At 37.5% G+C, this 17,865-nt stretch overlaps 1 protein-coding gene across 1 annotated transcript; it reads right to left on the bottom strand.

Moving 5' to 3' along the window:
- Positions 1–12,347: 12,347 nt before the first annotated feature.
- On the bottom strand, positions 12,348–13,124 carry LOC107016834 (extensin-2-like). Its single transcript, XM_015217176.1, has one exon. The coding sequence runs from the start codon at positions 13,122–13,124 to the stop codon at positions 12,348–12,350; it is 777 nt and encodes a 258-aa protein (XP_015072662.1).
- Between the last annotated feature and the right edge of the window lie 4,741 nt (positions 13,125–17,865).

Genomic DNA, 17,865 nt, shown 5'->3' with positions numbered 1-17,865 from the left:
ATATATATATATATATATATATATATATATAACAAAAACAGTGAGAATATATGTTATTAAACTTAAGAAAAGTATCATATAAACCAACAAAGGCAACAATGAGCCCGATGCACTGATTAAATAATTTTGAGTAATTTGTCATGTTCAGAATAGTAGGCATGAAAAAAATTGACGTCACCTAAACCCTCGGTCATAAAGGGTTAATATCTAACTCATGCAAAATCTTAAAAAAAACATAACTAACCTTAAAATTTAGTCACTAATCATTAAAGTTCAAAGCATCTGAATCATATTGGGAGGAAAAATACATTAGACACATCCTATAAAACTAACTCATTTTAAAGAACTATTGACAACATGCAAGGATATATTAAATGAGTCCAACACGTAGAGGAAACAAGGATTAATGCGTATTTATAATGAAAAACTTAGAAATAAAATTTGATCAATAAAGAAAACTGTGGTAGCAGAATAACCTAACAATAGCCTATCAACCATGCTAAACAAACTAGACAACTTCCATCATTAGAATGCTATTCTAAAGCAGCCAAAAAAGCAGAGAGGACACGTCGAAAAGCGAAGAGAACATGATGAAAGAATATTACCTTTCGAGGGGCAGCAAACTAGACAACGAGCAAGGGAGACTTTACCACCACCGCTAAATGCGACTCCAAGTACCTCAAGCGAACGGAATAGAGAAAACAAAGCAAAAATCAAATTAAAATTAACTCAAGAGATTCGGTCGGAATTTCTTTCAAGATTTCTGACTCACAATTCCCTCTCCCAAAATCTTCCTACTTCCCTTTTTGTTTTTTTAAGAAAAATTTCGAACCAAAAATTTACTCTCCTCAAATAGAAGCTTTGTTTTGCTGTGGAACAAATTTCAAAACAAAATTTTCGAACCCCAAAAGAAAGATTGCTCTCCAAAAAAAAATCCCCGTCTTATGAAAGAGAAAACGAACTTATACAGAGGGGAAATTAGGGTTTCGAAATTCATGTGAAATTTCTAAACAACCCTCCAATTCATTCAAATTTCAAAACCAAAACCTAGCCTCAAATTGGAATCAACCCCTTTTCTGAAAAATCTCAATAGATTCCCAAAAGTTAAGGGGGAATAGAAGGTTAGATGAATCCCATCGTCCTTGAGCTTTGACATGGCACCATCATGAGTAAAGAGGATGAAACGCATGCTGTCCTTGCTGCTACAACTCGTACCAAATGAAGAACGAGACGTTTGAAGAGGGGGCAAGGTGACAAGAAACCGCAGAAGGATTGGTTCATGCGTCCAAGGCGTGACCTTCTGACGCACTCGCTGCTATTGCGAAGCGCGTCGTCTCGAGATGCTGCTGCGAGTATGGGATTTCGATGTTTCTCTGATCTTTTTCGTAAAAAAAACGTGTTACAGGGGTCGCCTTGTTATGCTGACTGCATTTCTTTCTTTGGGAGAAAGGTAAGAGAAGCGGGTCGGGTCAGAAAATGGAGCTGAGGGAAATTAAAGGGATTAGGCTGCGGAATTGGGCTTTCTTCCGATGGGTTGGGGTTGTAAAAATAAATAGAGGAAAACAGGTTGGGTTAAATTTTGTTTGCAGGATTAAATAATGGGCCGAGTGCTTTGAAGGAAATATGTATTGGGTCGGAATGTCGGTTAAAATGGGCTGGCAACAAATCTGAAAATTAAATGGGTTGACTAAAAAAGGTTGATGGGAGGAGGATAAAAACAAAAATGTTGGGCCTGGGAGTTGAGGAAATTGATAAGAGAAAATTTTCAAAATGTCAATATTTTAGCATTTAAGAGGACTCATTAGCAACAATTTCAATATTTAGTAAAAATGTTATTTTAGTTTGTTATGTATCTTATTTATGTTTTTATTATTTATTTTTATTTAAAGAATTTTATTATTTAATAACAAAAAGGAGAAAATTAAGGGGGGGAATATTTCAAAAAAAGGCAAGCATCCTTAATTTTCTCATCAGTTACATTTTCAAATAAAATTTAAATTTTGTTTTTTTTTCTCCACAATTTTTACCTTTTTTAAATTATATTCATTCCACATTATATTCTATTTATATTTATTATAGTTTTTATTAGTTTGTATTCATTCCAATAGGTATGCCGAATTTATCTATATAGTCATTTAAGAAATATATTTGTATTTTCATATATTTTTCCCTATATAGTTATTTGTTTCTTCAAAAGTCCTGTATGTATTCATTTCAATATGTATTTTATTTGTATTTCTATTTATTCTAGTTTCAATTTAGAATTTTGTATAATAATATATAAAATACAAAAAATTAATATGATGAAAAAGTGAATGAAATATAAAATTGAAAAGAAATAATTGAATATTTGGTGTACTCATTCTTAAATAAAATACATAACTAGTTGACATACCTTTAGAATAAATACAAATTAGAAAAAAATGTCAAATTCAGTTGACATACCTTTATTAGTTTGTATTCATTCCAATATGTATGTCAAATAAAATGTAGCTATTTAAGAAATACATTTGTATTCGTATATATTTTTCACTGTGTATTTATTTTTCTTTTCAAAATCTTGTTTCCTTTTCTAAGTCGTATTCATTCCAATATGTCTATTATTTGTATTTGTATTCGAATACAAATAAACTAATAGAAAGTTGTTCTTCTTATAAATAAAATACATAACTAGTTGACATACATTTGGATGAATACAAATTAGGGACAAATACAAGATTCATAAACCATGCAACATGAAATTTTTAATAAATACAAATATTGATAGTATACATAGTGATTTGAATACAAATTAAGAAAGCATACCAAATTCTAAAAAAGAACTATAAATACAAAACAAACTAATAGAAAATTGTTCGACAACTATCCGATCTTCGTCGTCTTTTTCAAGATCCTCACGAGTAGACAAAGATTCTACATTTGCGTTCTGAATTTGAGGAAGGTTTTGCACACCAATGAGTCTTGTAAATGTTCTTACCCTCTTTCTTCCCTCATTTTAGCAGCGGATCATACATTACACACTATTTGTTAAGTAATAAATAAATTAAAGGATGAAAAATCACCAGAAATTGGTTGATTAAGATGAATACCTCTAGTAAGCCTCTTGGATTCAGCCATTGGAGAGTAAATCATAACGGAAATTGAAAAATACAACATTTTTTAAGATTTAAACAAAAATAAAATTAGAAAAGAAATCTGAAAATAGGATAAAGATTAGAGATACCTTAATCAAAAGGGATTCTTGTTGATTCAATTTTAGATTAAAAAAACAACCAAAATATATGGCAAAAAAATATTTGCAACTTGAATGTTGGAGGAAAATCAGAAAAGATAACCATGAGAGAGAGAAAAAATTAAATGGGAGAGAGAATTAATAATTTCAAAAGATAAATATGAGAGAGAATGATTTTTTTTTAAAAAAGGATATATAGAATTAATTGAAAAAGAGAGATAAAATAGGAAGAAAATTGAGACACATAAATTTTTTAAAATAATGACATTTTTGACATTATTGCTAATATTTATAAAGTATGGATATTTTTACTAAATATGTTATTTATTTTGACTAGTTAACTAATTTTTCCAATTGATAAAGGTTGGCTGGAAATTGGTTACTAATTGGCCCAAATTGGTCTTTAGATTACCAATTCAATCAAATTAAATTGTAATTAGTCAAATTGATTAAAATTTAGAATAAGGCAAATTGAAATTAATTAACAAGCTTCTTAATGTTAACAAAATAAAAATAATTAATTTGGTTATGAAATAATTAACTAAAATGAAAAACATCGTATAGCTAAATAGTTAACCAAATATTTATATAAAGCAAAGTATATATATTTTTTCGATTTTTAATATGATTTAAATTTTTAAATAATTATACGACTAATTATGTAAGACATATACACTAGCTAAAACAATATAGAAACATCAAACTCTTATTTAAAAATAATTTGCAAGCTAAAACTTATTTATATTATCTTATTATATATATATATATATATATATATCAAATTCATAAAATTAATTATTTCAAATTATTTAAACTCGAGAAGCTCGTTAGTTAATTATATCGGGGAGGTCAAAATTTTGGTGTCAACAACTGTCCCTAATTTTTCTTGGATTGATGCAAGAAATTCAAGGAAAATGAAATTGACCAAACCAATTTTGACCGACCACATATTCATCTTTAAGAAAGGGATCTGGGTGCGGACTTTAAGAATTATGATCGAACCCCAATAATTGATTTCCTACATATCTCAAGCTATATGAGAAGTCAGGACACCTATAGTTTGGTACGCTAGATTTAACGCACGATTTTGAAAGAAATCAAAAGCCATCTCGATACGGATTACGAAGGTACCAAGATGCTCGAGGATAAGATTTAAGAGAGAATGTTGGAATACAGCCGAGTTTTCAATGTTGAGCTCGCCTACATATCCTTATCCATGGAAACAGGCTGTTTGTAGTTCGACTTAATCGATTGAAAAGGAAACCTATTATTCTAGATAACCTTTGGCTAGATGAATGACAAATTAAGCGAATATGAAAAGGATGCTTGTAACCTCTTAGCCATGAATGTGGCGCTCTTCACACTCATATTTAAGAACTTACACGGACATATTTTCAAAACCCTTGGTGCATTGTCACTCATATTGGAAACTTGCGTCCGACAGGAATCAAAATTTCTGGACGCGAAACTAAAATTGACAAAATCAAAAGAAAAACCCACATGCCTTCTGATAGGGGTAAGGTTTGATTGTGGTGGAAGTCGCTCCTCTGCTCACGTCCTAAGAGTTTGACATTTCTCTTTGGATTGTGTCCCAGTTTACGGCTAAGAAAAAAATTCCACGTTATGCTGCATCTTTTTTGATTTCGTTTGCACCTTTGGTATGTTTTGGAGAATTTATCCTTTCGAATGCTCTCGACAAAGACTGAGATAAAACTCGTCAACATAAAAATACAATTTAAATGGGAGAAGTGTCTTTTACCGTGTTGACACTTAATCATTCTCCTCGATATTTGACGTCAACTCAATTGATTTGACGTAAAGAAAATAAAGCTCATATCTTGTGTTTGCAATATAATCTTCAATGTACTCTTCATTTGATGTCAAATAAATAAAGTTGATGCAATGTTGATATTTTCTTTATTGTTTTCGATGATTCTCTTGTCATTCACTCTTGCCAAATAAAGATGCAGCTGATGTTGAATAGTAAATATTTCTCTAGAGATGTACGATTACTTCTGTGTTAGTACATGATTTCTTGCGGACCATGAATATTTTCGCGATGCGTAAATTTCTGCGAGACATGGAATCTTCTCGCAATGCATAACTTTCTGCGAGGCATGAATATCTTTTTTGCGAGGCATGGAATCTTTCTGCAATGCATAATTTCTGTAAGGTATAAAATCTTCTCGCGATGCTTGGATATTAACTCGCTATGCATGAGTATTAAACCGCGACGCATGATCTTCTGCGATGCATTAATATTTACTCGCAATGCATGGATCTTTCGCGATGCATGAATATTGATTCGCGATGCATGGTTCATCCATGATGCACGAATATCGACTTGCGATGCATGATCTTCCACGATGCATGAATATTGAGTCGCGATGCATGGATATTGACTCGCGATGCATGGATCTTCTGTGATGCATGGATACTGACTCGCGATGCATGGATATTCCGCGATGTATGGATATTGACTCGCGATGCATGGATCTTTATCGATGCATGGATCTTCCGCGATGCATGGATATTGACTCGCGATGCATGGATATCTTCCTGCAATGCGTAAATATTAACTCTTGCTGTCATCCTTGGTACTAAATGAACGTAGTGCTCAAATCGAGCAACATAGTGATCTTCTGGGTGCCTTCTGGATAATCATATCGTCACAATTGAAAATAACGATTAAATGATTTTTCAGATAGTGTATTGTCTTGATCGACAATAAAATAACTGACTCCTCCGAGTAATTTATAATATCATATCTGGCATTATGATGCAAATGACATCCTTTAAGGAAATCGTAAACTCTTTCTTGAGATTTTCGCTTGATTCAATCTCAAATCTCGCTGGACGTTCATTTTAGGCTTCATGTTGATGGAAGTTGACTGAAATAAACCGTTCATACTTCCAAGTCTCCGGTATAAGAAGTATAATAATTCCTATATCTATAGAAACTCTACTTAATTTTGGGAGAGCTTTATCCTCCCCTCAACTTCTCCATATTCACAAAACCGGAGGAATTTGCTAATATTGAAGCAAAGCTATAAACCTGTGTCCACAGAAAAATTGTTAGTTTTAAAACAAATTGATCTGTGTCAATTTCTTCAATCGCTTGCTCCTAGTCATGCTATCTCCGGTTGATCTTCCTAATCTCCCAACTCTTGATAGATAAGATAAAATATTTTATGCAAAAACAAATGAAACATAAAAGGAAAATCTTTAGGAAAATAAATTTTTGAGAAGTAATATTTTGAAAAGGGTCACTGCCAAGTGTCATGTCAGGTCAGGCTTAGCGAACTTCTTTGAGCTGATGCTTGGAGGTATATCTGATTATTCGCTGGAGAGTTTTCAAAGTCACTCTAGACTGTTGATAAACGTTTGTTGAAAATTTGAGGTCATTGTCAAAAATTTTGTTCCAGTTACATGTCTCAAATTTGTCTTTGACTATTGGTGAGAAAATCACGAAATTTTTGAGATACTTTCAAAAATTCTGTTCCGGTTTCTATTGTAAAGAGAAATAGAAACCTTATGGGAGATATAACCGAACCCTTGTGGCGCCTACGTATCCCGTTGAGGCAGGAATCAAGTCAAACATTGTTCCCCCTCAAGGTTAACAATAATAAGAAATTTTACAAAGAAACCGACTGAGACCGACATAGGTCGCCTACGTATCTTATTCTTGAGAATTTAGGTTGTACGTAGTTCAAATACAAAGAAATATTTAAAGGGGATAAATAGGGTGACCCCGACCGACACAGGCCGCCTACGTATCTCATTCTTGGGAATTCAGGTCAGACGTAGTTCATTACAAAGAGGAATAAAAAATTAAGCAAAACAAATGCAAGCAAATAGAATGATTAAAAGTAAATAACATAAATGTAAACCAAAGCTTCACATGTAGTATCTCTTGATAGCATCTGAGTTGATTGGTTTTGGTCATGCGGTTCCATCCATCTCCGACAGGACCAAAGCACCTCCTGATAACACTTTGCGAACCAGGTAGGGTCCTTTCCAATTTGGTGCGAATTTTCCTTTGCACTCGTCTTGATGAGGAAAAATGCGATTAAGGACCAACTGACCAATTTCAAAAATTCTGGCTCTTATTCTTTTGTGGAAAGCACGAATCATCATCTGTCGATATAGTTGGCCATGACAAACGACAATCATTCTCTTTTCATCGATCAAGGTTAACTAATTAATCCGCTTGCTGACCCATTCAACATTACTTAATTAAGCTTCTTGGATGATTCTCAAGGATGGTATCTCAACTTCAGCAGGTATGACTGCTTCTGTCCCATATACTAGCAAGTATGGAGTAGCTCCAGTCGACGTTCTGACAGTCGTTTGATAACCAAATAAAGCATATGGCAATATCTCATGCCAACCATGGTTATTGTCAATCATTTTCCTCGCAATCTTCTTGATATTCTTATTGGAAGCCTCTACAACTCCGTTCATTAGAGGACGATAAGCAGTTGAGTTTTGGTGAGTAATCTTAAATTGCTCACATACATCTATCATCAAGTGATTGTTGAGTATTGCACCATTATAAGTAATGATGGATTCTGGAACTCTAAATCTGCATATCAGATTGTTGCAAACAAAATAAACTACAACTTTCTTGGTTACCAACTTGTAAGAAGCTGCTTCCACCCACTTGGTGAAATAATCAATGGCAACCAAAATAAATCTGTGTCCATTAGAAGCGGCTAGCTCTATCAGACAGATGACATCCATACCCCAAGCTACAAATGGCCAAGGTGAACTCATAGCATTGCGTTAGTGAGGTGGCACTCAGATCAAATCACCGTGCACTTGTCATTTATGGAATTTTTGCACAAACTTGCAACAATCATTCTCTATAGTCATCCAGAAATACTTGGCTTGATGGATCTTTCTTGCAAAAGTGAGCCCATTCATATGTGTGCCATAAACTCCAGCATGTATCTGTTCAATAAGTTTCGCAGCTTCAACAACATTGACACATCTGAGAAGACCCAAATCTGGAGTCCTCCTACAAAGTACTTCTCCGCTTAGAAAGAAATTGAGAGCCATACAGCGTATCTACTTGTTCTGGTTGGATGTACCATTTTCAGAATAATTCTCGGACTCCAAATACTTCTTTATATCAAATACCATGGCAAATCGTCTGGTTCCACTTCAACATGTGAACAATAGACCGGATATTCTTTCAGCTCTATGCCCAGAGGATCAATATAATCAATATCTGGATGCTTAATCATCGAAGCGATGGTGGCAAGGGTATCAAACCACTCATTTTGTATTCTGGGAGTATGTTTGAACGCGATCCTATGAAATTTCTTGCATAACTTCTGTACATGTTGCACATAAGGTATAATCTTTGGTTTATTCACGACACACTCTCCTTGAACCTGATGAATCAACAGATCTAAATCTCCGATAACCAATAGCTCATGGACATTTATGTCGATGGACATTTTAAAACCAAGAATACAAGCTTTACATTCATCCATGTTGTTCGTGCAATTAAGCCGGAGCTTAGCCTTCATGGGATAGTGTTGACCAGATTGTGACACTAAGACCACTCCGATACCTTTTCCTTGATGATTTGCCGCTCCATCAAAGAATAATCTCCAGCCAGGATACATTTTGGAAATATCTCACCCACAAACGATACTCCTTCATTGTAGAAATAAGTCTTGAAAGGTTCACACTCTTCATCAACATGATTTTATGCAAGATGATCAGCCAAGGCCTGCGCCTTTATCGCCTTCTGAGTCACATACACAATATCAAATTCACTCAACAGCATTTGCCACTTAGAACTTTCCGGTCGGCATCGCCTTCTTGAAAATATACTTCAACGGATTCATTCTGGAAATGAGGTATGTAGTATAAGAAGACAAATAATGTCTCAACTTCTGGGCAAGCCAAGTCAAAGCACAACACGTTCTCTACAACATAGTCTAAAGGGACTCGTATAGAGTAAAATTCTTGCTTATATAATAGATAGCCCTTTCCTTCTTTCCTGTCTCATCGTGTTGACCGAGTACGCATCCGAATGCACTATCTGAGATGGACAAATACAGCAAAAACGGACTCCCTTATCGTAGAGGAACCAATACCGATGGATTTGACAAATAGTTTTTGATAGCGTTGAAAGTAGTCTGACACTCTTCAGTCCACTTTGTTGGAGCATATTTATTCAATAGCTTGAAGATAGGCTCACACACCACAGTTGATTGAGCTATGAATCGACTGATGTAGTTTAACCTCCCTAAGAAACTTATCACCTCTTTTCTCGTCTTTGATGGAGGTAACACTTGAATTGCTTTAATCTTGGAAGGATCGAGCTCAATGCCCCTTCTGCTGACTATAAATCCCAATAAATTGTAGGCTGGCACTCCAAAAGCACATTAGCGGATCCAACTTTAAGTTGTAACGCCGCAAATGATCAAAGAACTTCTTCGAGTGTGTCAAGTGGTCCGAACTCCTGCGAGACTTGATTATGATGCCATCTATGTACACCTCGATCTCCTTATGAATCATATCGTGAAATATGGTCGTCATAGACCTCATATAGGTAACACCATCATTCTTGAGGCCAAATGGAATCACCCTGTAATAATATACACCCCACGGTGTAATAAAAGCTATCTTTTCTGCACCTTCCTTGTCCATCAGAATTGGATGATAACCTGCGTAACAATCCACAAATGACTGCATTTCATGCTTAGCACAGTTACAATCAGAATATGAATATTTGGCAATGGAAATTATCCTTAGGGCTGGCTGTATTGATCTCTCTATAGTTGACACAAATTCTAATTTTCCATCTTTTTTGGCGACCGGAATTACATTGGCCAACCAAGTCGGATATTGCATCACTTCCACCAATCGAGACTCAATCTGCTTGGTGATCTCTTTTTTGATCTTTAGACTCAACTAAGGTTTGAATTTTTGAGCTTTTTGTTTCAGTGGACTGAACCCCGGATTGATCTGTAATTTGTGATACACAACATTGGTGCTCAGCCCTAGCATGTTGCTAACCACCCAGACGAACACATTAATGTACTTGGTGAGTAAATGAATGAGGATCTTTCTTTGATCTTTATTTAAGTGAATGCTGAATTTGCCTCTTTTACACACTCCTGGTCTCCCAGATTTACAATTTCAGTATCCTCTAAATTTGGCTTATGCTGATTTTCAAACTGCAGAAACTCTTCAGCAACATATTCCGGTGCCTCATTTTTCTCTTCATATTCATCGACCTCGTCATCACCTGCCTCACTTTGTTCATTTAGCTCGTGACATGAAATGACATTGGCAGGTTTAAAACTTTTATTACTGAAACCATAAATAGACAAAGTTAGGAAAGTAGAATATATCAAATAAAATAATTAAGAAAAATTTTCAATAAAGGAGGATTTCAACTAAATGGAAAAAACAATGCAAACTTTGGCCATAGCCAGGGCCATGTTGCCTTTTTAAACATCACAATAAATTTTAAAAGTTCAAATAAGCAAAATGATGGGTCTCGGGCCTCTTCCGGACTACCAACGATTTAAATATGCATAAATGATGCCCTTCTACCAAGGAGTTTGGGAATCAGGATCGGCTCGGAGGTCCAAATCTTCAGCATCTCACCAAGCTCAGCATCACGGATACCAGCTAGCTCGACCTCTAACTCAACAACAACATCAATCCCCTCGAAACGGCCGCAGATTCCTTCCCAAATGTCATTGGGCTCGGCGTATTCTCAAACTAGGAATTATTGATATAGATGAGGGATTGGCTTAGCCAATGATTGATCATTCTTCTTCTTCGCCTTCATATCATCATCTGTGGGGACGTACCCCAAACCATATCTTGCTCCTTTGACGGGGACCGAAATAGGCTCAATAATTCTTTGGGAATTCCTTCCGAATCCGAAATCTGGTTTAAAATCATTCTATAGCATCACAGTGGTTATCATCTTGTACATGGCAGGCATGGGAGTTTGTGGGGCCAAGTCCTCACCGGTGGCATTTACCAGCTCCACCGTGTAGAAATTTGTACCTCGCAAAACCTCATAAATGATTGGCACCTGTTTGCCGTAGTGACTCCCTTCACCATGAATAACCAGCTTTTCATTCTTCCAAACAAGTTTTATCATTTGATGCAGAGTAGAAGGCACAACACCAACCATATGAATGAAAGGCCTTCCAAGAAAAAGGTTATAGCTGGTGTCAATGTCCAAGACTTGAAACTGTACACTGAATTCTGTCAGAACCATTTGGATGATCAGATTCACCTCTCCCAACGTATCTCTCTAAACTCCATCAAAGGCTCTTATATTGATTTGGTTTTGTTCCAGCTTCCCAAGGTCAAACCTTAACTGTCTCAGTGTCGACAACGAACAAATATTCAGACCAGATCCATGATCCACCAAAACGCGATTTATGACCTTCTCGCGGCATACGACAGTGATGTGCAATGCCTTGATGTGTGACCTCTCTTCAAAAGGCAACTCATCATCGCAGAAACTAATCTGATGTCCTCAGATAACTTGGTTAATCATAGCGACCACATTATCGCTGCTTGTGCTGACGAGCACATACGTATCATCAAGAGCTTTCATCAAGGCCTGTCTGTGCAATTGGGAGATCATCAGCACGTCCCACATGGAAATCTGGGCTGGAGTCTTTTCCAAATGTTTAAGAATAGAATAGTCTTTTGGCTGCATCTTTCTCCAAAATTCCTCTGCTTCTCTTTTGCTTATCGAACTTTTACCCTGATCCTTCTTCTGTCCTCCAAGGGACAATTCTTCGGGAGTATAACATCTCTCAGATCGAGTAATACCCTTAGCGACAGCAGTTTCAATCATAAATTTGGTCTGACAAAAGTTTTTGATAGCACCAAGGCAACAACCTTTGCGGGTGTCAATATAGCAAACTCTTTCTTCTCTTTGATGTTCAAGGAAGCTACAACCTTTTCCAACTCGCCATGAACGATTAGAGTTATCACTTTCATCCGCACCAATCATCATCTGTTTCAATCATATTGACGTTTCCGCCTCTATGACTAGGCAAAGGATTGGTATTGACATTAGGTGCAAATGGTTGGAGAGAAACCACCTCTTAGTCAATTAAATCCTGAATCTACAATCCTCTGTATCATGCTCAACAGTATTGGAATGATAAGCACATCTCTGATCTGGCCTATAGAATTTTGAATTGATATCAACGGGTTTGGGCCCCACTGGGTGGATATATCCGACCGCAGCCAGTCGCTCGTACAACTTTGTTTGGATTTTTGCAAGCGCACTGAAATTCCTCGAAGGTTTCTTCTCAAATTGAGGTTGAGGGGGATCATAAGTTCCTTGTGGGGGAGGCATCTGTTGATAACCTCGATTGTTCGAACAGGGAGCTTGATTTCTAGGATATGAGTTTGTCTGGTAGTTTGGCATTCGAGCTTGGTAGTTCAGGTGGGGATTTTGATATGGTGGAGCTTGGACTTGAAACACAAGAGGGGGTGCTCGGTAGCTCGAGTGCATGTTAGCACAGTTGGGAGCAACACCCTGGTAGGGAGATGGAATTTGGTAGGGTGGAGGATGATTTGGGTAAATGGGAGATGGATTTTGGTAATTCGGGGGTGGACTTTGGTATAATGGAGCTTGGACGTTTGAATAAGTGGAGGCAGTATTTTGATAAATTGGAGGATTATTGGGATGACTATCTTGCGTGTAGCAAGCTTGGTAGGAATTTTGGGAAGGCCGAGAACGACCTTGGGAATATGATGAGCTTCTGGGGGTTTTCTTTCCCCCATATGAAACAGCAACAATTTCTTCTCTTTTCTTCTTCAACGTTCCTGATAATCCAAGTGATGCAGCAACACGGTCTATATTTCCTGTTTTCAAACCCATATTCAATAGTCTCACCAACTTTGACTATCTCGGCAAATTTTGCTCCTACGAGCAACAGGATTTGATCATCATACTCGGGCTCTTGCACCCGCACGAACACTTCTACAATTTCCTTTTATGACATAGGTGGTTTGACCCTTGCAACTTCCTTTCTCCACCTATAAGCAAATTCTCTGTAGCTCTCGGTAGATTTCGGCTTCATCTTCTCAAAAGAATATCCATTAGGGACGATTTCGACGTTATTGCCTTGTTTCATGCGAGGTGAACCATTCAAGAGCTTCTCCTCACAGGCTTCGGCTGAAGAGCCGCATCAATGGAGCTTCATCCCTACCAACTCCAACGAGCTAGTCGTAGTAGGCTCTCAAATGATCCATAGGGTTCCATTACTCCTCTCAAAGTATCAAATTTTGGGATTTTGAACCCTTTTGGAAGGTCCAAATTTGGATGAATACATAAATCTTCATAACTATGCATGGCGACATCAGGGACGCATTGGAGCACTTTCATGGCTTTCTTGATGTCTTCTTTTGTGTCCATCTTTTCCCTAAATCCTTCTCTTAACTTAGTCAATGTCATAGTATGAAAAAAAGGAAAATCCTTCATCTCCAATCCTCTCATAACTAAGGGTGAATCAGGACTTGGAGTGAAATTCATTCTATTTTCAGGCAAATCTCTATCGCTTTCTTCAAAGCCTCATTCGAAGCCTGTCAGTCTTACATACACTATAATACCCGCAAGTTCTCTTACTTTGACCTCCACTGCCTTTCCTATTCCTCATAATGGTCCAGCTTAGCTCGGAAGGGACGTGAATTCGGAAAGTGGTTCTTTTAGGTAAAAGCGGAGCTTTTTGAGCGCTTTGATAATTCTGTGGGTAAGTCTGAGGATTCGTATTCAGATTTAAGTGTTGCTGGGATGTTTGGGGATTGGAAGTATTTTGGTTTCGATCTTGGTTTTGATTTTGCGGTGGTGGAGCGGTTTGATGGTGGGTATTTATAGGATGCGGTGGTATTTAGGGGTGGTTGTTTTGAGGAGGAGGTGGAGTTTGGTAGGATGCGAAAGCATATTAGGGATTTTGGGTAGTCAGATATATAACCGACGGATACTGATTAAGTGTAGATGGCTGGTTCTAGGCTGCATCCATATTTGAATAAGGGAAGTAGATTCGAGGTCTCCCATCAGCAGCGTTAGCAGCAAATCCTGGTAGAGGCAGATCCTGTCTCCTTTGCATCTACCCTCATCTCTGCAATATGTTGCATCAGGTGCAGAATCAGCTCATTTTGGTCCGCCATGGTAGGTTGAGCCACCACAACATCAGTAAGACCTACTTCTTCATTACTATCTCCCATAATTATCTTTCCTTTGTCTGAACTTTGTCTAGGGAAGGAATCTGCAGGACCTTTTGATCTGGAAAAATAGGGATGATCTGCCAGCTTTTGATCAATACAAATCAGTTTCAAAGTACTTGAGAAGGAAAACAACTCAAAGTCAAATTTGTCAGTGCAGATTCAGAATACAAAATGCATAATATCACACAGCGAGCAGATAAACACACAAGTTGCTTTGTTTGAGGATATCGTCAACTCACGAGTAAGGACGGAAACACATTTTTTAACAAGCAAGAGTCTGCTTGTTTTAGTTTTGACAATGTCTCAGAAAGGCTAAATCACGTTGAGCTAAGGTCTTTTTGCAGCTGCTTTTTGACGTCTGTTGATCTGGCCTTTGTATCTTCTCGTAACATGAAGTGGGAGAATGAAAATTTTTAAAGATAGGGGCCGAGCCTGGGAAGGCTGCCTACGTATCTCACAAGGAGAATTTAGGCCCAACATAGTTCGAGTACAAGATAAAACATTTTCATTCATTCGTTCATTAAAATTACAAGGAAATTGAAAGGCAACAATACAGTTTTTTGAAGACAAAATGACGAGGACACGTTAGTCATTTTCCTTCTTGTTGCAACATTAGGCTCCTCCTTTCAGACGGTATAGGAATGGAGGTTTGTAGACGATTTCCTCATCATCGTCTTCCCCAGTCGCTCTAGGGTGAGTGTTATTGGGACCACTATTAGCTTCCTACTCGTAGACATGGTATTTTTCGCGCATTCTTTGAAGTTTATCAATTATGTTGCTACGGAAGGCTTTGTTATTCTTCCTCAGTATGTCCATCCTTTCTCTCAAATAGGCAAATTCTTCCATTTCCACTGTCAGCTCCTCATCAAGTGACATGCCTTTAGCTAATAGAGCTGCAGTTTCCGATTCTATCCTCGACTCTCTCGCTTCTCTTTCTTGCACTTTCAATCAAAGCATGTCCAACTTCTCTCGCAAGTCCTCTGTATCCATCTCAACATTTTTCTTTCTCTTCATTTGTGATGCCAGATCCTCATCCAGCGTCACGGTTGCATCTTTGTAGATTACGGTAGCCATGTCGACTCTGAGGCCTTTCTTCTTGGTCTCTTGAATTTCCTGAGTGATCCATTCGATCCTTTTTTGTAGTTCTTCTCCAGTGAGTTCCATCTGGATATTCTTACCTTTGTCCATAGCAGTGACATTTGCCTTTCCTGAGATGGTAGAATAATGATTTAGGATTTGTGGTATAGGAGGCGTCTTTTGAGTGAGAAATTAAAACTAGGAAATTTTGGTTGGATGTTTTTTTTTTGTAATAGTGACTTGTATGTATATTTTGGAAATTTCTAGAATGGAGTGGATTTCCGATATCTTCATTCATATCAACATAACACATAAGCAATTAATAGCACATATATCGCCTCCTAACACATATAGGGGGACCCTTTTGTGCCAAGGGTAGGCCTAAACATTTGAATGATGTACGCATGAATTTGAACCAAATAAACAATTCCCCCCAAAATAAATTTCACAAGTAAATAATAATGTTCACAAAGGGGAAAATAAAGGATAAAACATTAAAGACAAACCCACGCAGGGGTCATTTGAAAGTGCAATAAAGGCAGGCCCACGCAGGGGCTAAAAACAACGCAAATACATATAAAAACCCACACAGTAGCGAAATCCACTATGTTGTGCCTGATGGTCCTGCTCCGTTGCCGTCCCCCTGAGTCTTGTATTTCTAAAACATATATCTTAGCATCAGCAAGAATCTTTCACCCAGGCCCAAGCTTTCGTATCGCATCCTCTCGATTTTTTGCTTGACCCAGGTATCGAAATCATCATAACCACTCCTTAGTCTATCCACCTCTTGAGTCTCCTTCTCAAGAGTATCTTGGTTCTCGACAAACTTAGCGTACACTTCTTGGGCCTCTTTATTTACCTCTTGTAGCTCGGCCACTGCCTCGGATTCTTTGTCTGTTACGCTGCGAAAGCTGCGCGGGGTTGGGGAGGAGATACTTTGTATGTCTTCTTCAACTATTTTTTGTAACCCTCATCGTATCCAGCATTAAATCGTATGAGGCGATGGTAGTTTATCCATCCGCTTGGCACTTTTCCATTCTCTAAACATTTCACACGCGTCGTGCACTCTATTGTCTCCAATATTGTATACATAAGCGCCATAGTATGCCTCTTTGAGTACAGTTTGTCTAATCCCAAACTGTCGCAAGACTCAAAAGGGTGCATAAGGGCGAATTCCTCGAATACCTGGTAGAGGAAGCACAATCTGTCTGCGGCTCTGCACAATGACTTCATTGGACATGAAACGATCAAGCATCCATTGTAAATCTTCTTCTCTCAATTCGGAGAAAATTTGATCCCATCTCCTCCTTGTTCTCCCAGCACCCTTTGCCAAGTAGTTGAGAATTTACCACTGAAGGAGTAGGTTGCATCCTTGGAAGTATTGATGTCCCTCTTTACACTTTCCCAAGGCTCGATACATGTGGGAAAGGATGGCCGGGGCTATAGGGTAGTATTTTGTTATTTCTTGGCTCTCGTACCCTTTGAATAGAGTGTGTGCTAGTGTTATAACTCGGGTATTGATGCTCAGACTTTGGCCATGAGGGGATACCATCGTTCCCAACAACGCTACAGTAAATGCTAGAGGATGGATTTTGTTCCATTCTCTGTAATAGACCTTGATTTCTCGGTTGTAAGCGGAGTAGAAACTCGCATATCCGAATCTGATATACAGGTCTATGAATGATATGTGGGATTCTTCACACCAGTATGAAAAATCTTTCCCCAACCTGAGCCAGTCCGCAATATCTTCTATGGAAGGTTTATTATGGATGAAAATGTCTTCTTGTTTCCCTGCCTTTCTTTCTATCCCAGTATCTACACTGTCTATCCAGTCGCTTATCTCCTCCAAAGTCGAGGTAATTTCAGCTGTATCAAATCGGAACACCATTTGTTGGCTATCCCTATATCCCGTGAGGACCTGAACCTGTAATGGCCATCTGTTCATGTTGATCAATTCTGTCAATGCACCACGTATTTGTTAATAGTTCTTCTATGATCCCCCATCGAGATTATTATACCACATTGTGAGTTGAGGTAGTGCTTTTATGACCATATAAAATTTTGAGAAACTATCCATATTTAGAAAACAAAAACTAGTTAAGTTTACCCACCCCAAATTGGTTTTCACATGTACATAATTCAAATGTCAGATAAAATGATGTGTCATCAGGTCGAAGACCTGAGACACGATTTTGGCAATTTTCTACTAAATGGACTTAATACACCTTCAGTATTAAGCCGTCTTAGGCTAATGCTTAATTTTTGGTTTTGTTTTCTCTCTAGCTTAGGCTTATAGAATAGGTTTCAAGTTGACGGTT

Source organism: Solanum pennellii, chromosome 4, assembly GCF_001406875.1.
Source record: "Solanum pennellii chromosome 4, SPENNV200".
Taxonomy (NCBI): Eukaryota; Viridiplantae; Streptophyta; class Magnoliopsida; order Solanales; family Solanaceae; genus Solanum; species Solanum pennellii.
Note: the sequence above shows the minus strand (reverse complement) of the source record. Positions and strands in the feature narration are given on the sequence as shown.